The sequence below is a fragment of the Fukomys damarensis genome, unplaced genomic scaffold (assembly GCF_012274545.1).
Source record: "Fukomys damarensis isolate Sample0158 unplaced genomic scaffold, DMR_v1.0_HiC HiC_scaffold_11, whole genome shotgun sequence".
Lineage (NCBI taxonomy): Eukaryota > Metazoa > Chordata > Mammalia > Rodentia > Bathyergidae > Fukomys > Fukomys damarensis.
Genome location: NW_022900923.1, coordinates 12636924 through 12661479, shown reverse-complemented (window position 1 = coordinate 12661479; position 24556 = coordinate 12636924). Strand labels below are relative to the sequence as shown.

General features: G+C 38.6%; 1 protein-coding gene across 4 annotated transcripts in view; it reads right to left on the bottom strand.

Annotated features, from left to right (window-relative positions):
* The window catches only part of Cnst (consortin, connexin sorting protein), a 61290-nt gene extending 46784 nt beyond the window's left edge, over window positions 1-14506 (bottom strand). Inside the window, exons 1-2 of one of the 4 annotated variants that reach the window (XM_019210453.2) lie at window positions 14123-14335; window positions 12803-12866 (exon numbers count right to left, since the gene is read on the bottom strand). In XM_019210453.2, the coding sequence (XP_019065998.1) occupies window positions 12803-12866; window positions 14123-14245 (187 nt within the window). In that variant the 5' untranslated portion in view covers window positions 14246-14335. Of the gene's footprint in view, window positions 1-12802; window positions 12867-14083 lie in introns of all 4 variants that reach the window. The other 3 variants (XM_010642632.2, XM_010642634.2, XM_019210452.2) reach the window with 3 other exon arrangements.
* Between the last annotated feature and the right edge of the window lie 10050 nt (window positions 14507-24556).

The following is a 24556-nucleotide window of genomic DNA, read 5'->3' as shown; positions in this document are numbered from 1 at the left end:
TTATAATATTGCATATATATAATACATTTTGTTCGCCCATTAACACATTAGTGGGCCATACAGACTTTTGACTACTATGAATTAAGCTGCTATGAATCTTGATGTTAAATTGTTTTGAGTCCATGCCTTCTTTTCTTTTGTGTATATACTAACAGTGGAATGGCTGGATTATACAGTATTTTTATGCTAAACTTTTTTTTTTTTTTTTTTTAAGAGTAGGAAAAATTTATTGAGGGAAAGAAAGCTTCTGTCTCAGAGAGACAGAAGGGACCGGAAAGTGGGTTGCCTGCCCACCCCATTTCTCAGATGTTTTATACAGCAAAGCCATGTGGTGAGGTGGGTACAAAGTGGGACAAAACAGTAAAACCTGATGGAAAATTACAAGGTGGGTTTGAGGTGGTGTAAAACCATGACCAACCAATAAGATTATAAATACAGTAACCCAGGTAATATTGATTAAATGGAGATCAAATGGGGGAGCAGTCATATAGCAAGCATACAATCATTTTCAGTAAGGGTGGGGGTCAGGGATATTTCCTTGAAAGGCTGGGTTAAAACTTTGGCCCCCAACCCAGGTGATGGATACCTATTTAGAATATCAATCACTGCTATTCATCCCTAGGGGAAGCACAAGGGTACAGTAGTTTCTCTCCTTTTATAATTCTGGCCTTCAGTGAATGTGTCTTGAGTATCCTCCATGTTGGCTCCTTGCTGTGCTGGCTCCTAGAGGGCTGCCCCGTTTAACTGCCTGCAAGATATCTAATTAACTTATCTGCAATATGCCCCCCTCTGAATTACTCCTAACTGCTATGAGGGGGCAAAGGATAAAGATAGCTCTGTCTACTTCCAGCTGAAGGGGGTTGTAGCTGTAATCAGCAGTTAGTTACTCTACAGAGGGTCTATCTAAAGGCCTTCCATAGGCACCAGGCATTGTCATATTGGTAGCTTCATAGCTTTTAAAACAGGAGGAGACACAGCCAAACAAACAGTTAAGAATGCATGGGCCACATTATAAGGTCAGCAGGGTTGCTATGAATACAGCCCATAAAGAGGACAAGGAAAAGGCCCAGGGGACTTCAGAATCCAACACAGAAGTCATATTCTATAGTTTAGCAGTTATGAGCTGTTTACAAGGGTTACCTGGTGGAACCCTGTAAAAGAAGTCTAGCATATTTGTCAGTGGTTCCATTTGTATGACCACTTGGAGTTTGGCAGCCTATGTTCATCTTAGTATGGAATAGTCTTTCAGGCAAACACCTCCATCTCTGTCCAGTAATCTCGGTGGAAGACCTCCAAAATGATTTAGGGGGAAGAGATGTAACTCCCAAACCCACTAGATATCCAAAACGTGAGTTCGTGTTCTCTAAAACTGAAGAATGAATTCTAGGAACAATGGCAGTTAAGAGTAGGAAAATTTATTGAGAGAAAGAAAGCTTCTGTCTAAGAGAGACAGAAGGGGACCAGAAAGTGGGTTGCCCCTACGCTAAACTTTTTGAGAACTGCCAAACTGTTTTCCGGGATCTCTAAAATTTACAATTTATCTCAACTACTGTCTTGAGACTTCAATATTTATAGCTTTTCTATGTCTGAAACAGAGATTTTGCTCCACGAAGATTAATTGGTTTAAATTTTTAAATTACTGGAACCCTTATCTAAAAGATGCCATTAGCTGGGTGTGGTGATGCACACCTGTATTCCCAGCACTTGGGAGTCTGAGACAGGAGGATCCATGAGTTTGAGACCAGCCTGGGCTACACCGTGAGTTAAAGGCCAGCCTGAACTACACAGTGTGAGACACTGTCTCAAAAACAAAACAAGAATGTCACTGTACAAAAATACAACATAGTATTCTTTAAATTTAATTCTATGCCTCTGGGCATAGTTCTTGCTATAGAAACCGTAAAAATAAAAGGCCTTGAGTGATACAAAATGGCAGAATAAACAGCTCTTAATTTCATGCCTCCACAGAAATACAAAAAATAACTAGACCTGTGGGAACCAAGTTTTTCTGAATTCTGGAGAACAAAGATATGCAACAAAGTAACTGCTGTTATCAAGAAGACAATATAAAAGTAGCAGGAAAGCTCCATGGGGTTTTAACTCTCCTTGCCTTATCTCTTCTTACAGAGCAGCCTGTTACAAGCGTGGGGTGCTGGGTTTCAAACCCATCAGAGTGGACTACCCTTTGTCTGCTCTCTCTGTCGGGGCTACCTGAATAACCAACTCGTTTGCTTGCCTCTGTGTGTCCTGATTCACAACCTACTAAAAGTGAAAAAGTAGCAGGCATGGCTGGTAAATACTGTCAGGTGACCAAAAAAGCTCATGGCCACCAGGACAAAAAAAAAAAAAAAATCACAGTTGAGTAATAAAGCGGACATAAAAGCATAAAAGTGCTTGTTATACTGGAGGGAAGATAGGAAGCCTCACATCCAGGGCAGGATGCACTTTGGAGAAATCCAGAGAAAACCCGGAACTTTCACTGATGATCTGTAAGTGCAAACAGGAAGTGAAAGCTGAGGCAAAATTATAAACAGTCTAGCTACACGGTGAAGGAATACAACACCAGAGCACCAAGCCACTCTGTAGAGCCTGGAAAAGGAACATGTGCAAAGGCAGACAGGAATAGTTAACTCTGAACAAGACAGAGTATCTGATTTCCAGAGTTACCACATTAAAATTTTATGTCTCGTTTCCAACAACAAAAATTGCAAACTGTACAAAGAAACATTATGGTATAGCCCATTTAACAAAGAAATAAAATGACAGAATACAACCCTGAAGAGGCCTAAACACTGGACTTACAAAAGAATTTAAATAAACCTTCTTAAATGTGCTCAAAGAACTAAGGAAACTGTAGAAGTAACGTGTCGGGAGCAATTCTACATAATTTTGGGGAGAAATCATGATTAGGGCCTCGTTTTCCTGTTTATAGGCCAGCTACGGGCATTTCGAGAGATAACTCCATCTTCATCTTGGGTCACAGCTAAGACTTCAAGGGTCCCGAGATGCTGTGATGCTCCGGAGCAGGACCACACCAGCTGGAGACAGCCTGGGAGGAACCGAATTTTCATCTGCATAGTTTCTCACTGTTCCAGGATTTCCGCTATTCCCCGAGAGCCCGTCACACTTGTTTCTCCCAAAAGACATTTGTTACATTTGTTCTCCCAGCCTACTGAATAAAGGTGTGGCAAGCTCGGGGCTTCTGTCTTTGCCAAGCTCAGCTTCTTCTCAAAGTCTCATTTTTCCTATCTTTCCTGTCTAGTAAGTTAATTCGCCTTGTGCTGTCGTGGCTTGCAGGAGAGTAGGACTTACTATAGAGGTTCTAGTAATGTCCCCTTTCCCTGTTCCCTATAGTAAAGGAAATCAGAAAAACAATGAACGAACAAATTAAGACTGTCAAGACAGAGAGAAACTATAAAACGGAATGGGGGATTAATTATTTAATGGCTTTTGGGGGCATAAACATTTTGGAAACAGATGATAATGGCTATACAACATTATAAATGTAGTTAATGCCACTGAATGGTTAAAATGGCAAATTTTGGTTATTTATATTTTACAATAAAAGTAGTAAAAGAAAAAATACAGTATCTTCAGTTCCATAATCTTAATGTTACTGTTCTTTGAATCTTTCAACCACTGTACCCATTAAGGCTGACACGTTGGCCATAATTTTGGAAGGCATCTCATGTAAATGAACACAATGTTCATGTGGTACATATGCTAGACTCTCTGTGCCTTACTTACTCCTTTATTCTTCCACGTTTTCTCACTGTACCATTCTGCTTGATGCCATGAAAAGAGAGAACAGGGCTCACTGTTTAAATATCTCCAATTATTGTCTAAATACTGAAGTAGAAAAAAGAAAACCTGCCTTCCTTTTCCTGAACACTAGACACTAGTATTATGTGCACACTGGCATTTGAAAACGAGCAGTGTCCTGACCTGACCCGGGGTCACAGGGACACATTCATAATTAGCATCTCCTTCACACCACACAGTCTCCTCCCAGGCCCTCCAGCTGCAGCCTTTGCCCTCAGAAAAGTGTGGTAAGGAGCTTAACCACACAGCCTGTTAACCCAAGTTAAAGGAACTCACCCCCAGCCAACCGCCTCACAAATGAATGGCAAAAGATAAGGCATGTGAAGTGCACATAGACTATAACAGGCACTCAGAACAGCAGCACAGTTCTTGCACTGACTGCTGGGTAAATAGATTCCATGTCAGTAAGGGGGAAAGAAAGACAAAAAAGGCCAGTGGGCTTTATTTTAGGTGGCATCTTGAAAAATTACATTTTTTTGGGTACTGGAGATCGAATTGAGGACCTTGTGCTTATGAGGCAGGCATGGCGCCACTGAGCTAAATCTCTGGCCTTGAAAAATTACTATTAATACTTCAGACTACTTTGAGGAACAGGACTCATATTAGGCTCTGATTACACTTGCCATTAGCTAAGTTACTTAGGTTTTAAGTGCTGTCATTGAAGACTATGGACATGTAAACCTTCCAAAGAATATTCTTATCTTTTCTCTTTGGCACATGCCATGAAGAGCACTTTTCTTCAGCGAAAGGAACAAGTCCTTTTTATAGCTTGCCTACTTTGCTAAGCTCTTAAAGAGGCACAGCTTTAATGACTCAATGGAATTTTTAATAATCACATTAAACTACTAGATCTATAAGCTACCTTGGTATTTAAGTACCTCTGCCTCCAGCCAGACTATGTTTAATACTGAAACTTTATCTTCTTTCTTTCTTTTTCTTTTTTTTTTTTTTTTTTTTTTTTTTTTTTTTTTTTTTTTTTTTTTTTTTTTTTTTTTTTTTTTTTTTTTTTTTTTTTTTTTTTTTTTTTTTTTTTTTTTTTTTTTTGAGACAGGGTCTCACTATGTCGTTGAGACTGACCTGGAACTCACTATGTAGCCCAGGCTGGTCTCGAACTCACAGCGATCCTCCTGCCTCAGCCTCCCAAGAGCTGGGATTACAGGAGTGCGCCACCATGCCCAGCTAACTTTATCTTCTTTCTAATAAAAGGTTCATTAAATCAGACAGCCACATTTGCATCTAAAATACAGCATCCTAAATTGGTATTTAGATTGTACAGATATACGGGGGATGTGAAAAAAACATTTCACGAAAAGAACTTCAGGAAACTCTATGGGAATTTCGCAAATGCATGCTGGTGTAGGTCAGAGTCCCTGGTGCCTGGACCCAGAGGTAGTAAAAGCCGGGACTGTAACTTCATGGGCAGCTGCTCCCTTTTCATCACAGCGCTTTTGACTACTCCCTCCAGCTTCACCACTTTTCAAAGCTTGTTCCAGGCTGTTCCATTTGATATTCAAGGCACAATTAGCACACATAAATATTGCTGGGATTTAGAGTCTAAATTGCACAGAACGTGCCAATTAGCAACAATGTTTAGACTCCCTAATTTTCCTCTTACAAGTCTGATTAGACATTTACTGTTTAACACGTTTTATTAAAAACTAAAAATATGCAAGGGATTTGCTCAAGCATGGATTAGTTATGCTAATTCTTAAATATCTTATGGGGTCCACAAATAAGCAACAAAGTTTCAAATGAAATGAACAGTTTTTCCCTAAGCAGCAACCAACTTTTCTAATATAAAAATGGCTAAATTTTACCTTATTTTGCAACTCTAAAAACACTAAGTTTATCAGCTATCAAATACTGTACAAAATATTTCTTGGTTCTCCAGGATAAATGAAATTCTCAAATTTTATAGGACTTTATAAGAAAGACCACAATCATTTATGTTTAAAAATATACATATTTTCTTTCTCTAACAAATACAAAGGCATATATTTAAATTTAAAGCTTAAAAATACTATTTGTGGAACAAAGGGGAGAATTTAATAACCCAAAGAAACCAAACTGAAATTTTCCCTAAAAGGGTTCCCCCTCTTTAATATTCTACTAACCTAAGAGATTTCCTTTGGAATAATGGAATCATATAAGAATATATAGAGAAGCAGGAACTAACTCTGGCCTTTTAATAAATGAGAAGAACACCACAGAAAAAATAAATAAAAGAATAAAACAGAGAAACATATTCAATGGCATTTTATTATATATTTTATAGAAAATTATGTTTAAAAATTCCATTGTACCAGTAATCTTTAAATTGCATGGACACAAAGACTCTGTGTACTGTTTCTTCAGATCACTGAACCAACCTGCACCACGTCTTAGTCTTTATTTTAAAAGTTTTACTGAGATATAATTCTCGTGACATACAATTCACTCCTTGAAGTGTGCAACTCAATGGCCTTAGTATATATGATACTGTGCAACCACTGCCACAGTTAATCTGAGAATGTTTTCATTAACTCCAAAAGAAGCCCTGCATTCTTTAGGTCCCATCTCCAATTCTCAATTGCTCCCAATCCCTCCATCCCAGCCATAATCTACTTTCTATGTATGTGTATGAATCCCTACCCTGGATATTTCATTCATATATATGGCTTCTTAAATTTTTCCCTAATGGTGACTTTCCTCTTGATAGATTGCACTTGTTAGGTAAAAAGCGAGTACACCAGGAGTTTTAAGCACCTGGTATGCTCAATAAATATCTGTTGACTAACACTATGGATTATTATATATATATTTTTTGGTACTGGGGATAGAATATAATATATTTTTCTATTAGATTATTAACATATTGATGTAATACCAAATTTCAGAGAGTGAAGAAATCTGTTATACAAAGTGATCATTAGTCTACATTAGAATCTTCTGGGCTGGGGATTTAGCTCAGTGGTTCTGCCGCCTGCCTTGAAAGCACAAGATCCCAAGTTTGATCCCTGGTACCAAAAAAAAAAAAAGAAAGAAAGAAAGAAAAAGAAAGAAAGAAAGAAAACAAGTTTGATCTCAAAAGTAAGAGATTATCGCAGACTGCCTGGGTGGAACCAACATAATGGCAAGGGTCCTTAAATGTAGAAGAGGGAGGCAGATGAGTGTCACAGTGATATGACAGGAGAAGGACTCCGCAGGCCATGAGTGGCTATGGAGGAAGAGGACTCCACAGCTGAGGAAGGTGGGCAGCCTGCAGTCTTTGGACACTAGAAGAGACAAATAAACAGATTTTTCCTTGGAGTCCCCAGAAAGAAATGTAAACAACTTGATTTTGGGTGAGAACCATATTAGATTCCTGACCAGAGAGCTGTAAGATAATAAATTTGTGTGTTTCAGACATGGTGGTACACACATGGGATTCTAGCCCCTGGGAGGCTAAGGCAGGATGATCACTGTTTTTAAGGTCAAGATGGGCTACATAGTGAATGTAAGGCCATCCTGAAATGCAAGATCCTGTTTCCACAAAACCAAAAAATGGGGCTGGGGATTTAGCTCAGTGGTGCTGCCACTTGCCTCACAAGCACAAGGTCCAGAGTTCAATCCCCAGTACCCCTAAAAAAAAAACAAACAAACTAGAAAATAAATTTATTTGTGCTGTTTTTAAGCCATTAAATTAGTGGCAATTTGTTGTGACAAGAATAGAAAACTAATATATGTTTAATATTGGGGCTTTTGTTTTTCTCTAAGAGAATTTTGGCTAAAGTTTCTTTTGACTCTAAAATTAATTGACTATATAAATCAGGAACTCTTTTATTCTACTGATACACATGGAATAGTTATCTTTCAGGAGGGATGATCTGTCTCCACTGATCAGGGCCTCAAGGGAAGACTAAAAAGACAGCCTTGTTTCTTTTTGTGGGGGCAGTACCAGGGATCGAACTCGAGTCCTTACACTCGTGAGGCAGGTAGTGGCACCACTGAGCTAAATCCTGGGCCTGTGTCACTTCCCAAAGAACTTCACTTTAAAAGAACTCAATATCGACCATGAACAGAGAGAAAGTAAACCTCACAGTTTTTAAGGTACAGTGCATAGCACAAAAGGGAGTTAAACTGTCTGTTTACCTGCCTAGTGAGTTACAGTCCCAAACATCAGCCCCAACCTGTATCATTCCTCTCACAGGGGCTTATCCAGGTGTATAAAATGAACACACACTAGTGGGGTATGTCCACTCCTGTCCACCACAGTCTCTGTACATCCCAAGGGCCTCAATTCCAGCTAATGCTGCCAGTACAGATGTTACTCAACAAACTCTACTAAGCATTTGAGTCTGGAAGCCAGTCAGAAAGGTTTTACTTGGTTAAAACCAGAACATAAAATGAAAAATCTGCCTTAGGGATTCTTATCTTATGGCATTATCAGTTATGTAGACATCAGTTAACATGCCAGTAGGCATGTTATATCTAACATTAAACTCCAATAGAACTGGAAGTGCTCTTAGGAATATACATAGAGTGGGGCAGACAAAAGAAAGCCTAAAAAAACATTGAAGGGCCGGGGATTTAGCTCAGTGGCGCCACACCTGCCCTGCAAACACAAGGTCCTGAGTTTGATCCTTGGTACCCCCTCCCAAAACTGAAAAGATGAAAAGATCCCAGGAGATCTGAGGGTGGTGGCATATGCCTGTAATCTCAGCACTCAGGAGGCTGAGACAGGAGGATTTCAGAGAGTTTGAGGCTGGCCTGAATTATATAGGGAGACTGTCTGAAAAAAGCCTAAACAAACAAAGGTACTGACAAAACAAGTAAGACTAACTAAAAGTTAATTTCGTAATTTTGCTGAATAGTGCACCTCATTGTGCCACTCAAAAAACCATTTTGTGGGCCGGGGATTTAGCTCAGCGGTTCAGTGGCCTGCCTTGCAAGTGCAAGGACCCAAGAGTTCGATCCCCAGTACCAAAAAAAAAAAAAGACAAACAAAAAACAAAAACAAACCTTTTGATGACTACAAAAAAACAAAACAAAGCAAACCCCAGCCATTCAGAGCATTTGGCTTTTTGCTGGATACCTTACAAAGTGCTCATACCCAGGACTACACATTCTAAGGACAATTCTGGGGATCGGACTCTGGGCCTTGTACTTGCAAGGCAGGCAGCAGAACCACTGAGCTAAATCCCTGGCCATCTAAGGACAATTCTGTAATTATGCAGGGTAAGCCCTCCTTATAGACAAGGAAGGAAATTGATTCCTTTTCTATGATTACAGAGGCAGGAAACAGGGAGAGCCAAGACTGAAGCCTTTGGTCTTCTTATTGCACAAGTCTGACTTTTTTTTTTGTAACGGGATCAAACTCAGGCCCTTGTACTTGCAAAGCAGGCAGCAGAACTACTGAGCCAAATCCTCGGCCCAAGCCTGACATTTTGGAGGCTTGATTTCCTCCAGCTTTGTGCCCTCCTTCTCACCTCCCAGCTGGCCACACTGCACAGGTCTCTAACGGAACAAGTGTGGGCACTGTCAGTTTAGGCACGTTCTTTCTCAGATGCCAGGTGCTATCCATCCTTGGCTTCATTTCCTGAACTGTTTTGTCAATGCTTAGACACTATGGTGACGAATGCTGAGTAATAGAACTACCATCGATATGGCAACCATCGGATACTTCATCTGAACTTGCCTCGTACAACCAGACAAGATTTATGGGCTGCTGGCTGCCAAGAGCTGGGGAAGGGTAGGAATGGGGAGTGGCTGCTAATGGGTAGTGGTTTTAAAGGGAACAAAGTGTTCCAGAATTAGACACTGGTGATGGTTGTGCAACCTCATGACTAAAACTACTGAACTGTATACTTTTAAAAGGTGAATTTTAAGCTGGGCGTGGTGGCGCACACCTGTAATCCCAGCTCTCGGGAGGCTGAGGCAGGAGGATCACTGTGAGTTCCAGACCAGCCTGGGCTACATAGTGAGTTCCAGGTCAGTCTCAACTACTTAGTGAGACACTGTCTCAAAAAAAAAAGGTGAATTTTATGGTATGTGAATTATAATATCTCAATAAAAATATGGCTATAATTGAGCAAGATATTAAGAAATGCACAGGGCCTAGGATTTAGCTCAGTGGTTCCACCTGTTGCCTCGTAAGCGCAAGGTCCTGAATTTGATCCCCAGTTTAAAAAAAAAATGCTGGCAAAGATAAATTAAAGCTTTCATGTTTTTGACGACAGAGTTGGGGATGGTGGTACACACTTGTAATCCCAGCACTTGGGAGGCTGAGACAAGAGGACTGCCATGAATTTGCAGCCAGTCTGAACTACACAGTGAAATTTTGTCTCAATAAAACAATTATATATAAGTGTCATAGCTTTGGGAAACATTTGGGAGGCTTTGGAAAATATTTTGGGAGGTCCTCAAGAAGTGAGACATGACGTCACTAAATCATCTAGCAATTCTATTTCATATAACCAAGAGAAATGCAAATATATGTCCATTCAAAAATGTGCACACAAATGTTCATGGAAGCATCATCCCTAACAGCCAAAGGTACAGACAGCCTATACTAAATGAAGTGTGGTAGAGCTTGCAATGGCTATTAAAAGGAATGAAATACTGACATTTGCTGCAACCTGAGAGAACCATGAAAAATTACATTAAATAAAAGAAGCCAGTCACAAAAGACCATTTATTATATAATTCTAGTCATTTAAAATGCCCAGAATAGGCAAATCTATAAAGAAAGTAGACTAGTAGTTGCCTACGGCTGGAATGGCTCTAAGAAAATGAGGAACAACTGCTAACAGGCATGGGTTTTCTTTTTTTTGTGGTGATAAGAGCATAAAAAAGCTGTGTAGATGGTTGCATGACTCTGTGAATGTATTAAAAATCATCAAAAAGTACCTTTTAAATGACTGAATTGTGTGCATGTGAATAATATCATAATTAAGCTGTGTTAAAAATTCATAGGCTAACTTCCATTAGTTTTTAGGAAAATACTTACCTAAAGCCAAGCTACTTTTAAATACAGTAAAAACTTGATGTAGCACAGCCTGAAACCTGTTAAGGAGATTCATTTAAACAAAGTCAGAAAAAAAAAAAAAAAAAAAAAAAAGCAGCAACCCATAATATAGTAACAACTGGATGTCTCTGGGGCCAAGTTCAAGATTTGAGCAGGTCTACAGAAATGCCTCCAGAAAAACTATTTAATACTAATGCCCTTGCCAGGCCTGGTGGCATACACCTTTAATCCCAGCATTTGAGAGGTTGAAGCAGGAGAATCACAGCCAATTCAAGGCCAGCCTGGACTACATAGCAAGACCTTGTCTCAGAAAAATAAAAAACACACTAATGCCCTTAATTTTTCCCAGTATTAGCCTCTGGACATGTACAAAATAATTACAGAACTGTGTATGGTAGTGCACATCCATAAACCACAGTACTCAGGGAGGATGAGGCAGGAGGATTTCAAGTTTAAACCCAGCCTGAGCGACTTAGCAATTTTTAACAAGACCCTGTCTCAAAACAAAACACTGAAATTAAAGACACCTATCAATAAGGCCGGGCGTGGTGGCGCACACCTGTAATCCCAGCACTCCAGAGGATGAGGCGGGAGGATCGCTATGAGTTCGAGACCAGCCTGAGCTACATAGTGAGTTCTAGGTCAGTCTCAACTACATAGTGAGACCCTGTCTCAAAAAAACAAAAAAGACACCTATCAACAAAAACCTTACTTCTGGTTTGAAATTGTATGTGATGTTTGCATGTTATGTCACATTCGAGAAGCTAGTCTATTATTAGAAAAGTACTTATTGCAAAAACTTGAAACTTTATTTACTTAGGATCTGAGAATTAATACTCAAAAAGAGATTAAATGTTTCCCAGGCTATCTTCTCAAGGATAAGTTTTGACATGGAGAACTGAAGCAAAATGAGAAACACATTTAGGGGGTTTTCACAGTACTCCAGTTAAAAATACTACACTATGGCAGTGCAAATGGAACTCCTAGTGCTAGAGCCCTAGGTTCAATCCCTAGTACCAACAAAAACAAAACAAAATAGCACTGAGCTATTCATTTTTACTTTCTCAAAGAAACTTTGCCATTGCTCCCCGCCCCTGCCCCCGCTTCATTCAATTCTCTCTCTCTCTTTTTTTTTATCGTACTGGGGATTGAACTTGGGCCCTTCCACTTGCAAGGCAGGCACCGGAACCACTGTGCTAAATCCCCAGCCCTCATTCAATTCTTTGAGACAAGAAGAACATAGAATCCAACTTGAAAAGGAGAGGTGGGCAACCCCAAACCTGGTAACGTTGAGTTGGTGAGCTACTTTTTAGAAACAAGCTACCCAATAACAGTATCTTTTCTTTTAATTTAACAACAAAACTTTAAAAATAAAAATGTACCCTTAAATATAAAACCTTAGGCTGGGCACGGTGGCACATGCCTATAATCCCAGCACTTGGGAGGCTGAGGCAGGAGGATTGCTGTGAGTTCGGGACCAGCCTGGGCTACATAGTGAGTTCCAGGTCAGTCTCAACTACTTAGTGAGACCCTTTCTCAAAAAACAAATACAAAACTTTTATAGAAGATGTACTGGAGATGACTGATCAAATTTTAATGGAGTAGAGACTATATTTAGAAATCTTATGTATGCTTAGAAAGGAGCTTTCTAGGCTTATGTAAATAAACACTTTACAGACACAGGCACTAAACTATAGAAGCCTCTAGCCTCACCAAGTGACCTACAATTAGAGTAAGGTCTGAACTTAAGTTTTATAACTCCTGATTCAGTTTTCTACTCTCTTAAACTCAGCCTTAAATACAATATATATAACTTTAAAAGAAAGTTATATAGGGCCTGGGATTTAGCGCAGCGGTGCCGCTGCCTGCCTCGCAAGCGCAAGGACCAGAGTTTGCTCTCCAGTACCAAAAATTAAAATTAAAATAAAAAGAAAGCTATATACTATCCCTAAGTTTTATAAATTGTATTTCCAATGACAGTAATTCTACACCTACCTTCACACTGGGTAATGGTACTAAATAAGTTCCTATGATGGCACGTAGGGAAACTGGACTGAAGCTGGAGGGAGAAATGAAAGTACTCTTGAAGGTGGAGTTATGACTGACTCGCAGGCTGTAACTAAGAAAGCACATGGTCAAATTAGAGGCATGGTCAATTAGCCCTTGAATGACAGTTATACATATAATAATTTATACATATAAAGCATCTGTTTGTCCTTTGACCTTTTAAGAAAATGTATTGATATCCCTTGTCAAAATCTATCTTCTTTTAGGTATTCCAAGGAAAATACAAAAGGATATGAAAGAGGAGTTAAAAAAATACAAAAACCTGAATTATGAGTTACATTAAAAAGCTATCAAATTACTTTACTGAATAATGTAACAGCAGACCGACCGTCCCCTTCATCCACAAGAGCTTTATGCAAAGACTGCCTGCTTGGGAAAAGCAGTGTACTACGCTGTCCCAGTCCAGGGACCAACACTCTCCAGTCCCACATGCATCTGATTGAAAATAACAGTACCTTTTCCCACCATTACCCTACGGTTCAGGTAAAAAGTCCATAGCTTTAAACCTTAACTACCAAATATATCAAGTAAGAAATACACTGACTTATTTTGCAACTAAAGAAATATAGATAATTAAAACCAGATGTCTTATTCAAGAATAGCAGAAGATCTATATGTTCATGGATATTATTTTCCTACAGAGATGAAAAGATCTATAAAGAGGTCTTACGATCACAAAAATTCACAAGTTAGTGATCAAAGTCACAGTGACAGAAGAAGGAAAACTTTAAGGCTACTACTGGCAGAAAATACAATTTATTAAGGAATGGGGTTGTATATATTTAAATTATGCAATGTGAAAACACTAACAGATATGTCAATTTCAGCACTGCTCACTATAGTAAAAGACCAGGAAGAGCCATAAGGAAGCCGTTAAATTACAGTACACCAGGCCGAGGATTTAGCTCACTGGATCTGCTGCCTGCCTTGCAAGCACAAGGTCCCAAGTTTGATCCTTGGTACTCAAAAACAATAACAACAACAACAAAAACAAAATTACGGTACACCTATACAAAGGGACACTGTGGACACACATCACAAGCATGCAACACCATACAGCTGGGTCCACATGTGTTACTGTGCATTGTGCAAGTTTCAGAACATACTGATAACAAAAGCAAGATGCAAAACGGTGTACAAAGTATGGGATGGGAAGGAGGTTTATTCTTAATTTAAACATACTATAAGCAATAAATTTTTTAAAAGTACCTGCTAGTGTCTTAACAGTACCTTTTTTGGTTCTTATACCTCTTTTTCCAGGTACTTTTTTGTCTTTTGCTGAGAAGTTCTTTCCATCTTTGGGGCCTTCACACAGAGCACTTTTTGAGCTCTCGCTGGCGGCCACATCACAGCTGGACACACAGCTTTCATTATTGTTGAGACTGTCTTGCTCTAGCACTGCAGTTTTCCCCATAGCACTACCACTGCTGGTCAGAAGCTCAGATCCATCTCCATCAAGGTGATTTTCATTTTCATCTGATGCAGAAGGCAAGTGTCTTACTCTCCTTTCTGTGCTGTCACCAGGATGACACCCATCTTGTGATTCTATCTGCAGATTATATGTAGGAGGGTCGCTGTCATCCATTAGCGCATGCTTTGTTGAATCATTTAAAATTTCACTGAAGTCCTTCCATGTCTACAAAGACAAAAATAAAAAAAAAAACACTTCATTTTCTAATCTCTGGGGATTCAAAGTGAACTCTGAATTTCCTCTTCTCTTGTGTCATTTCACTGTGAGGAGAAGGAAATGGCTAAAGTTCACACCTACTCACCTTTTTCCACTTGCAGCAACACCCCAATTTCACCTAGTTCTTGCTTTAATACAAAGGTTCTCAACTTTGGCTGCTTCTTAGAATTACTTGGGAGGCCACCCAAATTCTCTTCCAGACTCACTAAATCAGAATCTCTAAGGATTATAGACACACTGACACATTTTTTTAAAGTTCTGCAGTTGATTCTGATGTGCATCACATTGGGACTGCTGACTTTATATAATAAATTACTGATTAAGCAGGTCACCTGCTAAAACCATTCATATCCCTGACACCAGAGAACTGGAAGCCAGTTGTAAAAATCCTTCGGCTAATCAGTAGGAATATTTATAAATGAAAACATTCAAAGATACAATATTTTTAAAATTCTTTTTAGAAAAGCATGGGGGGGTGGGAATTCAGGTAGCATATATTCATATTACATAGCATAATCTCCCTCTTTTTATCTTTTGCTTCCTAAAAATAAGCCCAGGAAAAGTACCTTAGAATTGTCAGCAAAATCCTTTTAAACAATTATATTAAAAAAAAGAGAGATTCAGAATTAAGGATTATTTTAATCTTACATCATTGCCTTTTCTCTTTTACTTTCCTTTTTAGTTTTATTTTAGGATTCCCTATATTTAATGTTCATACAGAGATTTCTTTAACTGAAATACCGAATAGTTTCTCTGGTGTGAAAAACTATAATAGTACACAGGATCCTAATGAGATAATTAATAACGTGAAATAGGAAGTAAAAGGCTAAAGGTGTAGGGAAAGTAGGAAGGGTGGGGGAAAGGTAATACGGGAGAGGAAAAAAATATGAGAAACTGAAAAAATGGAAATAAAGTGTTTGTAAATGGGGAGGGGAGGAGGGGGTGAAGGGAGGGCAGGGACAAGAGGAAAAAATGAGAATCAAGACCTGTTATGTAAAGGTACAGGATCCCAATGATGAATGTAACTGTATTTTATACCTAGATTGTACCAATAAACTCAATAAAAAGAAGAAAAAAAAGAGGATGGCCATGATTAACTCTAGGCTATTTAATGTAGAACTGGAAAACTCTTAATCTAATGGGTGTTGGCAGCACTTTAAAAAATATACAACTGCTTGTATGCTGTACTACCAGGGAAGCGGAGGCACATTCAGGCTGAGTTAAAACTATTAAAACTAATATTTCTATTTAATTCTCATAATTACCCTAGCAGAAAGGTAATTTCAGTCCTGTTATACTGATAAGGGAACCAAGACTCTTATCAAGAGATTCAGTTAGTTTAGAAATGCAATCTGGATAAGTTATGATCCTGAGGCTTTCCTCTCGCGATCATTATGCTCTACGAAAATGAAGAGAGAGGGGTGGAAACACTTTTTCTCCAGCGGGGGGTGCTTCAGTGGAGCCTCTAGCCCACAGCAGAAGCATCTCAAGACCAAGAAGGCCTCGTCCTTGAGCTTCTCTACCCCGGAAGGTGCTGGACCCACAGTAGACCGTGTCCTACGCAGCTCAGCACTTTGGGTTGAGCACTTTGTTAGTGATGGGTAGAGGCGAGGGGTCTACACTATTTAAGAGAAGTAGCTATTTTAAGTAAAGTATGTATTCATTCCTGTGGCCCTCAAGACATTTTGGACTTTGACTCCTCTGTGATTAACAACATTAGTTTAACCTTCAAATGGTATTTTTTTCTTTGTTTTGTTTTTATGGTGCTGAGATCAACCTAGGGCTTCATACACGCTAGAAAAGCACTGTACCACTGAGCTACATCCCCCGCCCTTTTTATATTGTTTTGAGACAGTCACCCAGGCTGGCCTTGAACTTGTGATTCTTCCTGCCTCAGCTTCCTGAGTAGCTGGGGTTACTAGTGTGTACTTCAAAAGGAAATTTCATAAACAACTCAATAACACTGATTCTCATGTTCTTTCCAAGGTGTGAATGTACCATATTTTAAAAAACTTTTTTGCTTTTAGAGGCTGGGGATTTAGCTCAGTGGTTTTGTCGATTGCCTCACAAGTACAAGGTCCTGAGTTTGATCCCTGGTACCAAAACAAAGAACCTTTTTGCTTTTATCTTGCAAGATACTTTCCAATACATCAGAACCTGACTCAAGAGTTCAATCCTCAGTACCAAAAAAACAAAACAAAACCTGACTCAAATTTCATTTACCCAGTTAGCCTTCTTTGACTTTTCCATTCTAAGATTCACACATAATGTACTCCTCTATAGCACTTAAAGAGCAATACAGTCATTCCCAGATATTGCTCTACACTACCTATTTTTGCATATGTGGCATTAGATTTAAGCCATTTTAATAGTCTTAACACAGCCATATCTTAACTTCAACAATGGGATAAACTTAATGGAATTTCTAATCAACAGATTCTGCTTTCTGCATTTTATAAATAAAATGTTGTTTTTGCCCCTTCTTCCTCCTCATTCTACTCCACTAGTGCTACTCCAACAGCATTTTAATAATCTAATCCTCCTATACAGTACAGTTGCACCTCACTGTATAAAAGCACTGAGCAACAGAAAATCACAAGGGGAAAAAGGCCCAGTTAACTTACAGTAGCTCAAAAAATGCATGGAACCTGAGGGTTTTAATACATTTGAGGTTGTATTCAAACATATTTGATCTATCTAAGCAGTATGTTTCTCCTGCAAGAGTCCCTACATCTACAGCAATCCTCACAAAAGAAGCTGTGGCACAATGCAATCACTGCTACAACACTGACTGTAACATAGTTTGCCTTTTAAAAGCATGACAGTCAGGGCTGTCCAAGTTTCCAGTCTCTTGTAGCAAAATAGCATTCCAAATATGTACACTGTGTAAAAGTCACCAGACATGTTGACTCTCTACAGCTGAAGTTATTTCAAGCAAACATATTCTAGTAAGGCTTATATAAAACATGAAAACCCACAAAACCTTGAGGGAAAGAGTAAATAAACAATTTAAGAAAAAGAAATCTATCAAAATCTGTCAAAAGCATGATCTCAATCCTAAATAGAATTTTACTTCATTTTTTTTTTTTTTTGGTTTGTTTTTTGAGACAGTGTCTTGCTATGTAGTTCAAGCTGGCCTTGAACTCACTATGTAGCCCAGGCAGGCCTCAAATTCACTGCTATCCTCCTGTCTCAGCCTCCTGAGTTCTGGGATTACAGGTATGTGCCACTATGCCCAACATTTTTCAAATTATTAATGCAAATTATAAACAACAAGTGCTAATAAAATTTTTAAAAATTATATGAATTACTATTTCCATCATTTTTACTTGGTTTTATTGAAATGTTTTAAGGAGACTATGGGTGCCATTTTCCTACACTTTATACAAACCAGACCAAAATACTGTACTTTTACATTTGAAATAAATCAAAGTTCTTCATAAGAATGAAGACTGACACAGAGATTTGAATTTAATAATTTAGAGCCAAACCAAAATTTCGAGGAATGCAGTGGCCAAACTATTAACCTCAAGTTCAAATTTATCTACTAGTAAATTCAGAATTGAGAAAGTTACCATGTGCATATGTTACTGTTATGATCATTACATCTACTTTACATTTATGTGACCACCTTACACACTAGATATGTTCCAATACCACTTACATATCGTTGCTAAATCTATAGTTTTTTCATCAATGCCATTATCTTTTGGGGGGGCAAACTGGGGATCTAACTCAGGACCTTGCACTTGGCAAGGCAGGCATGGTGCCACTGAGCTAAATCCACAGCCCCAATGCAATTATCTTTTACACATATAGACCTACAGGTGAGGTTCAGGGTACTAAAAATCAAAAGTATGCCCAAAAGGATAATAATTCTCGAAGATTCTGTGAGCCCAAAAACTTATTTTTCAAGATCCTGTATGTACAGTATACATGTATGTAACTAAATGGTTTCCTAAAACTTAACACAGGTGTAGTACTCTGATGTGTCCTCTATACCATTTAGTACTACCTCAAGTATTCAGAAAACGCTGACAAAGATCTCCTAGATTGATCTTATATTCCAGTGGAATATTCATCACAACTGAGGACCAGAGACAATTGCAACTGTAAACTGCTTTATGAAAATAATGTAGAATATATGAAACTCACATGTAAACTTAAAATGCTGTTCTCATAATTTCAACATAGTAACATTCTTCTTACCTTAAAAAATGTGGCTAAAATACTACCCTTGATTCAGAGTTCCTTAGCTGACAACTCTAACTGTCAAACTGAGGTAGGAAGTCACTTGAGCCCACAAGTTCAAGATCCACATAGGCAACAAAGCAACACCCTATCTCAAAAAATTACACCTGAAATCCCACAACTCAGTAGGCTGAGGCAGGGGGATCACCTTGAGTTTGAAGCCAGCCTGGTCTACATAGTGAGTTCAAGGCCAGAGTGATCTACATAGTGAAATTCTGTCAACCAAAAAAATTTTTGTTTTAAAAACTGACTACATTAATATGTTTGATATAATGAGTTGATCAACTGTTATTAATATTAATTTTATGGGACTGGAGGCATAGCTCAGTGGTAGTATGCTTACTGTATGTGAGGTCCTGGGTTCAAACCCTAGCATTAAGAGCAATCAATCAATAAAAATTAAATTTCACATTTGAAAAGCTTTTTAAAATGTGGTTACTAGGAAACAAATTGTGCTGGGCATGGCGACACACATGTATAATCCCAGCACTCAGGTAGCTGAAGCAGGAGGATTAAGAATTTGAGGCACGCATCTACTACATAGTTAAGACTGTATCGAAAAGAAAACAAAAACAAAAAAGTAACATAATATATATATCATAATATATAATATGTATGATATATATGTGCGTGCGTGCGTGTGTGTGTGTGTGTGTGTGTACATTTTTTATACTGGACTCAGGACCTTGCACTTGCAAGGCAGGCAGTAGCACCACTGAGCTAAATCCCTGGCTTGAGCATTGTATTTCTATTGGAACATGCTGCTTTCTGTGGCATTGCCTTGGCAGGGTAACAGAAGCCAAAGTCACTCCACACCAAATTCATTCTTGCTAACATGTTACTTCAGGCATTTCCTGGTTACAGACATTATTTCAACAGTATGAATATGTACTGAAGGAAACTGATATGATATGCTTTTAAAATTAATATGCATATACTTCTTCATTTCCTGCTTTCAAAATACAAACCCAAGGATTATCCTACATCATTTTTGTAACTTCTTTATATATAGAACATTTTTGGCACTTTATAAAAGTTGAATAGTAATTATATCTAGTAAGACAGGCTTTCAGAGGTTGTTCTAAGTAACTTGGATTTCTACATAATAGTACATTATAAAAGTAATCAGGGGTGGAGGTATGGCTCAGTGCCTAAAGTGTGAGGTACTAATGTATGAGGTCCTGGATTTTATCCCCGGCAGTGCAAACAAAAGAATATCAAATTGTTTAATATTCCTTTAGTAAAAATAAAACCCCACAATTTTTTTTCCTCATTGTTTATTGGTACATTTTAGGTATACAGTACAGTTACATTCATTACTGGGATCCTGTACCTTTACATGACAGGTCTCAGCTCTCATTTTTTCCCCTTGTCCCTGCCCTCCCTTCACCCCCTCCTCCCTTCCCTATTTATAAATACTTTATTTCCATTTTTTCATATTTTTTTCTTTTCCCTATTACCTTTTCTCTACCCTTCTCACTTTCCCTACACCTTTAGCCCTTTTCTTCCTATTTCATATTGTCAATTACCTCATTAGGATCTTATGTACTATTATAGTTTATTCACACCAGAGAAACTATTCGGTATTTACACATGTGACTTATTTATTTCACTTAGGAGTATATCCTCAAAATGTATTCATTTTCCTATGAATGAATCTAGTTCTCATTTTTTATGGCTGGGTAGTATTCCATTTTATAGAAAAACCACATCTTCTTTATCCAGTTTCCAACTGATGGGCAAATGGGCTGTTTCCAAGTGCTAGCTATTACAAACTGTGCCGCTATAAACATAGGTGCACATATATCATTGTGACTCTTTTAATTCTTTGGGAAAGATACCCAGCAGAGGGATGGCTGGGTCAAATGGAACCTCTAATCCCAGCTCTTTGAGGTATCTCCATATTGATTTCCATAGTGGTTGCACCAGTCTGCACTCCCACCAACAATGGAGAAGGGTTCCTTTCTCCCCACAACCCCACCAACATTTGTTATTGTTTGATTTCTTGGTAGCAGCTATTCTTTGTGGGGTGAGGTGGAATCTCAGTGTTGTTTTCATCTGCATCTCTCAAATGACCAGTGATATGCAACATTTTTTTCATATATTTACTTGCTGCTTTTACTTCTTTGTCTAAGAAATGTCTATTCATTTCAGATGCCCATTTTTGAATCGAGTCTTTATATTTGGGGGGGCTGATTGTTTTGAGTTCTTTATATATTCTAGATAAGCATCCTTTGTCTGAGGAGCAGCTGGTAAAGTATTTTTCCCATTGTTGGGCGTGGTGGCGCATGCCTGTAATCCCAGCACTCGGGAGGCTGAGGCAGGAGGATCCCTGTGAGTTCAAGATCAGCCTGGTCTACACATGAGACCAGCCTGCGCTACACAGTGAGTTCCAGATCAGACTACACAGTGAGACACTGTCTCAAAAAAAAAAATTTTTTTTTCCCCCCACATTGTAGGTTGTTTCTTAGTTCTGTTGAAAACCCCCAATTTTATACTAAGAAATTAGGTTTTTATTTCTTCCCAGTACTGGAGGTATTTGTTTGTTTGTTTGTTTGTTTATCTCAGTACTGGAGATTAACTCAGGACCTTGAGCTTTCCAGGCAGGCACAATGCCACTGAGCTACATCCCCAGCCCTTTATCTTATTTTTAAATTTTGAGACAGGATCTTGTTAAATTGCCCAGGTTGGGCTCAAAAATTGAATCTCCCTTCCTCAGCCTCCCACAGTGCTACAATCACAACCATGTAACTAGTATATTTCTAGTATATTACTAGCATGTACACCTGGCCGTAACTAATTCTTAAAATAAGAAAAAGAAAAGTAACAGAGAAAATACATGCTGTAAGATAGGCAAGTAACATAAAATGAGAAAATATATTAAAAACTACAAGAATATAAAAGGAAAAACAAGAAAAATGTGAAGGCAGCAATTCTTAAGGAGAAATCCACTGTTCTTATTTATGCAGAGAAAACACTCTTTAAAAAAATTAACATTCTTAACATTTTGAAATTAACTGAAAACTATGGTTCACATACCCAAAACAACCTTGAGGCAGATAAATGGGACCAAAGGAGGTGTAATTTGTGTTCTTCAGTCCTCCCTTTCATCAAAGGCTTGCTCCACTCAAGACAGCTTACCATACACAGAGGGTGTGAGTTCAAAATTCACACAGAAGCCAGGCATGGTGGCGCACACCTATGATCTCAGCACTTGGGGAGGCTGAGGCAAAAAGATCACTGCAAGTTTGAGGCCGCTTGAGTTACACAGTGAGTTCAAGTCCAGCCTTAACTAAATAGCAAGACCTTGTCTCAAAAAACAAACAAAAATCCATACAGAGATGGAAACAACAGTTCAAAAGCCCCATTGTATACATCGTGTTCAAGGAAATCTTAAAACATAGGCATTCAGAAACAAAATCTCAGCAATACTTTCAAATTTTTTTCAATTAACAAACATAATTAATTAGAAAATTCCCCTATTTCAGGATGACTGAATTTGTTTCAAAATGTTCCTGGAAACTTACAATTTCAATTTCTCACTTAAAAATAAAAGGACTAATCATACCACATGAAATTATCAGTAGGTACAGAATCGTTTTCTTTTCAGAGTTAATAACACACACATAGAAAGGACTGCAGTCAGTTTAGGAGAAAAACTCATTTCCCCAGGCCACCCAAATTGTGTTTATTTGTACTTAAATGCCTTTGTGAGTGAAACAGATTATAGTCATTTTTTTTATTTCATTTTTTCCCCTATTGCAGGGGAATGAATACAGAGCCTCACACACACTAGGAAAATACTTTACCATTCAGCTACATCCTTAACCTCTTACTTCATTCTGAGACCATCTCACTAGGGTGTCCAGGCTGGCCTCGTAATTTTCCTGTCTTGCCCTGAAGTTGCAAGCACAAGCCACCATGGCTGTGCTGTCATATTTAAAACAGCAGCCATCAGAATCTAAAATTTGAAAATACACATTGTTCCAGACTGATACCACTCCCTTTAAATTAAAAAATCATGTTTACTGTTCTATGTCTACTATATATCCTTCAGGGAAACCAACTCACTAATCTGTTTTTTGGAGGTAAGAGTTTCTTTCTATTGTCCAGCCTGGCTTTAAACTTCTAGAGTCAAGCAATCTTCTTGCTGCAACCTCCCAAGTAGCTGGGACTAGAGCATGCCACTGCTCCTGGTTGTCTTATGATTTATTTTATTTTTATGATGCTGGCAATCAAACCCAGGGCCTTGTGCATTCTAAGCACACATTCTAACACTGAGCCACATATCACATCAGCGCTTATCAATTTTTAAATTTGTATTTTGTTATACAACTAGTGATATAAAGCAATCTACCTATAATCATTAAATACATAAACTATATATTGTTTTGTTTGTTTGTTTTTTGGGGGGTGTGGTTTGAGACAGGGTCTCACTATGTAGTTGAAACTGATCTGGGACTCACTATGTAGCCCAGGCTGGTCTTGAACTCAGTGATCCTTCTGCCCAGCCTCAGAGGGCTGGGATTACAAGCGTGAGCCACCACGCTCGGCTGATAAACTATATATTGTTTTGAAATGTTAATTATTGAATAGTAAAAGCAAATATCCACATATACTATAGCAAAATATGTATATATTCATTTTAAACACATGCAAAAATAAACAGTAAGAAAGTTCTACTTTTGGGAGGAAGACCAGTTCATTTCAGACGAACTCGACAATCTGTAACTACTACAAAGGCTGGCAGTAAGTTTCCCTTTGGAGCCTGAGCAGAGTGTTCAACAGAATCACAGGACTGGTGGAAAAACCAGGGTTGAGGGCTTGCCAAGATGGGTGCCATAGATGATCAGGTGGGACCTTAAAGGGCTACTCCCTAGGAGAAAAGATGAGCTGGAAATAGGCCCTCATAGGGACTAAGACCAACATAATCATCTCATGAGAGAGACAGAGACAGACAGACAGACAGAGAGAGAGAGAGAGAAACTTTAAAAACCACACAGTCAGAGCTGGAATTCAAATTGTTTCCACAAGTTTTTATCTACATGATCTAGTATATAAGCCAACACTACCCACACAAAGATGAAGTTTTGATTGAAAGCCAAACAACAATACCAAAAACTGGTGGGAAAAGCTTATCAGAGGCAGACACATAGGAGATGCATACCCTGGAGGAGAGGAGGTGGTAGTGAGTTGGAAGCAGAACCTTGAACAGTATTAGGTATGAAACAGTTAGGCACGCTGGCACACGTCTATAATACCAGCACTTGGAAAGCTGACAAAGAGGGACAGCAAGTTTGAGGCCAGCCTGGGCTACATAGCAAGTTCAAATCCAGCCCAGACTACACCGTAAGACCCTATCTCAAAAAACCAAAGGAAACCACCGTGGAAATCAATATGGAGTTACCTCAAAAAACTAGGATTAGAGGTTCCATTTGAGCCAGATATTCCTCTGCTGGGAATCTTCCCAAAAGAATTAAAAGAATCATACCAGAGCAATATATGCACACCCATATTTAGAGTGGCACAGTTTGTAATAGCTCAAACTTGGAAACAGCTCAATTGCCCATCAACTGGAGACTGGATAAAGATGAGCTGTTTTGTTGTTGTTGTTGTTGTTTTTTAAAAACAAAATAGAGTACTACTCAGCCATAAAGAATGTGAAACATTTTGAAGAGACATTTATAGCTAAACGGATGCACATTAAGCCATACTGTTTTTTTGGGAGGGGGGGAATCCAACTC